The sequence below is a fragment of the Cynara cardunculus genome, assembly GCF_001531365.2.
Source record: "Cynara cardunculus var. scolymus isolate 2C chromosome LG 13, CcrdV1, whole genome shotgun sequence".
NCBI classification, from domain to species: domain Eukaryota; kingdom Viridiplantae; phylum Streptophyta; class Magnoliopsida; order Asterales; family Asteraceae; genus Cynara; species Cynara cardunculus.
Genome location: NC_037540.1, coordinates 38,878,899 through 38,882,087, shown reverse-complemented (window position 1 = coordinate 38,882,087; position 3,189 = coordinate 38,878,899). Strand labels below are relative to the sequence as shown.

General features: G+C 39.8%; 1 protein-coding gene across 1 annotated transcript; it reads right to left on the bottom strand.

The window, feature by feature from the left end:
* Positions 1-1,155: 1,155 nt before the first annotated feature.
* LOC112524200 (fasciclin-like arabinogalactan protein 21) lies at positions 1,156-2,213 on the bottom strand. Its single transcript, XM_025133928.1, has one exon. The coding sequence runs from the start codon at positions 2,211-2,213 to the stop codon at positions 1,173-1,175; it is 1,041 nt and encodes a 346-aa protein (XP_024989696.1). The 3' UTR covers positions 1,156-1,172.
* Between the last annotated feature and the right edge of the window lie 976 nt (positions 2,214-3,189).

Sequence of the window (3,189 nt, the reverse complement as noted above, 5' to 3'; positions counted from 1 at the left end):
GGGTGGCAGTTATGACGATGACAGTGGTAGGATGGTGGTCGGGTGGCTGTGAGTGGATGGGTATAACAACGGCAATAGTGGCATGGTAGTTAGTGGTGGGGTGGAGGTAAGTGGCAGCTGTGATAGCGACAATAATGGTATGGTGGTGGTGGGGGTTAGGTTAGGGGCGTGATAGTAACGGTAGTAGCATGGTCGTAGCAGGGATGTGCAGTGAGTTACCGGGGTGGGTGGGTGTGATGACAACAGTAACGGCATGGTGGTTAGTGGTGGGGTAGGGTGGGTGGCGGTGACATTAGTGGTGTGGTGGTGGTAGTGGGGGGTTAGGGGTGGGGCATCACAAACAGTAGTAGCATGGTCGTTGTGGGTGTTGATGGAATTCAATTTCTTCCATTATGCTAAGGAATGATGAATTCCTTAACTTGTGGAATTCATTGGAATTTGAAGGATTCCATCCATTTCAAGATACGAACCAAACAAAGGAATGAAATTTGGTCAAAGGAATTTATCATTCCAATTCCATCAAATTCCTTCGAATTCCACGAACCAAACGGCCCCTTAGGGTTTGTTTAGTACACGAACAAGAGTGGATGAGCCTAGACCGGTGAGGGGGAGGTAGTAGAAAGAATTGTAGAAGTTTGTAAGGTTTTATTTTGACATCGGTAGTTTAGTAATTTACCTATCTTGTCCATCTCTCGGAATTATGTTCCACCCATTTTGGTGGGACAAAAAACTGCATTTTGTCCCCCTTAGTCCTGTCCTATTGTAATTGCCGCACCAAACATGGACAACAAGTTTTTGTTTTGTACCTTCCCATGTACCAAACGCATAATATGTGCTCATCTTGTGTCCAAAGCCCCATTGCTAACCTTCATCTATTTCTAGTGTTTGCAAGGTTTCTTGGGGTTGGATACACCTACATTTTCTTATAAGTGCAATGCAACCCTAGGCTGGGTAGAGTTCATTGGAATATGATTTGGTGAAAATATGTAATAGATGGTCAATTATCCAAAGCTTGGTTCTTTTCTGCATCCCTAGTGCAGTAGTGCTAAACATGCCATAAAACAGAACAAGAAATCACAAAAACAGGAAAGAGTTTTCATTACAATAATGGTGGAAATGTATACACAGGTGCTGAACCAAAAAACCCGATGGCATTAAAGAATACAACGTTTTTATCTAGACATGCTAGAAAGCTCGTCCATACTCAAAGGGCGAGCAATTCCGTGTACAATGAAATTCTTCGATACAAACACATCCGGTGCAGTAATCGCCACTCCGTTGATAGAAACGATTTGGGAAAGTTTTGATGTTTCCGTAATGTCAACATGTTTACCTTTAACCAGCGTTCCTAGCGATGAACCTGCTGGAAATCCAGCTAACTGTCGGAAAGAATGTCTCTGTGGAACTATATGAAACCTCATGAATTTATCCAGCAATGGTGAAGGCATGGCCATTAACGCGATATTTGGAGGCGTGAAAATCGTCACCGACTTCAAATCTGGAAAATCTTTAAGAATCCCGTCTGTGACCGAGTTCAATCCGATTGCGAATGGCATGAACCCGGATGAACTGAGAAATTTGACCACTTTTCCCCATTCATCTTTGTTCTTGATGAGACTGCCGGTAGAACTAGGACCACCACTGTGATCGGATTCACAAACTGGTAACTTGATGTTTTCTTGATGATGATCGAACGAAGCAAAAGAACCCGCGACACCATGAATCGCGACGGTTCCTTGAAGAAACAGATCCGGGTGAGTAATCAACATGTTATTGATTTCAAGAACACGATTCTTGTAATCGTTCTTCGTGATCATAATTCTCTGCTGTGAAATCAAGGTGGGTAAGCAGGTTTTTGTGGGTTTCTTGAACAAATCTTGAATGGTTAATTTGGAAGGAGAAATGTGGTACGCAAGGAGTTGTTTGGTCATGTAAGGCGGGATGGAGAGGTTGGTGATGGCGGCATCAGGGATGGCGAAGACGGTGGATTGTGGTGTTGAGAGGAAGAGCTCCGGCGTGATGTGGAGGAAGGTGGCTATGAAGTTGAACCCATTTGATCGGAGCAATTGGGAGGCGTTGGATGCGAGGTCTGTGAATGATGATGAGTTATTGGGGTGGCTGACGTAGTGGTGGTGGTGGTGGGAGCGGAGGGTGGCGGTGATTATGACGGCGAGAACCATGGAGGCGGAGGTGAAGAACACTCCCTTACCCATCTGTATGTCTTGATTGGCGGTGAGAATTACAGTGTAGGGGAAGGCGGGAATTGAATAGATATAGGTTTGGATTTATGTATCTATATTATCATAAAAGACCTTGGACTTTTGGTTATGTGCAAGATCAGTCCATCACCATATTAAAGTGTAAAACCACCCCCTTGAAGAATAAATAAATTTTCATTTTGGATATTCTTACAAAATACAAAATAATTCATTTTTTTTATTAACATGGATATCCAACCTGCTATGTGAGTCGACTAATTCTAGGGCGACCACCTGCTTTGCAAATAGTCTGAAGTCATTGCATTTGAACTTCTTTGGTCACAAAAAGATTTTTATTCCTCATTGGATTTGAACCTAAGACCTCCTGTTACTTTTAACTTTTGGAGTCAAACTTAAGGAGAATGCTAATGGCACCTTTTAGTAGGGGGTGTTGAATGTTTGAAAATTATGCATCTTTTAAAATATACTAGTTGTGTACCCGCGCAATGCGGCGGGAGCCATGAATTTAAACGATTTTAAAGTTCCACTGATTTTATAAGATAAGATTTAACGATGATATAGGTTACAGTTGGTTTTTACATATTATATAATGTTTTAAACATATTTTGAAACATTATTATATATAAATCTTACAAAATCCCGTGAAATTCCAACCATACCAATGAGATTTCAAAATCCTATGTGTGATTTATATAGTAATTGATTAAGACCAATCATATCAAGTACATGTAGTAGAAATATTAGCAACAAATGTAACCTTGAAAAATTCCCTTTTAAACAATAAAATCTAACCTACAAATTCTAAAAATCATCATACGATTTTATGCGTTTTAAAGAAAACAATAATGATTTTATTTTTGAATAAWATATAAATTTGAAGATATCATAAAAATTTGAAAAAAATTATATCAATTTTAATATCAAATCAACTATTTAAAAGTTTTTACTTTTTATGTAATTTCTTTAATTT

What these genes read in the sequence shown, in the direction of transcription:
- LOC112524200 (XM_025133928.1), bottom strand. Translation starts at nt 2,213, where the DNA reads ATGGGTAAGGGAGTGTTCTTCACCTCCGCCTCCATGGTTCTCGCCGTC.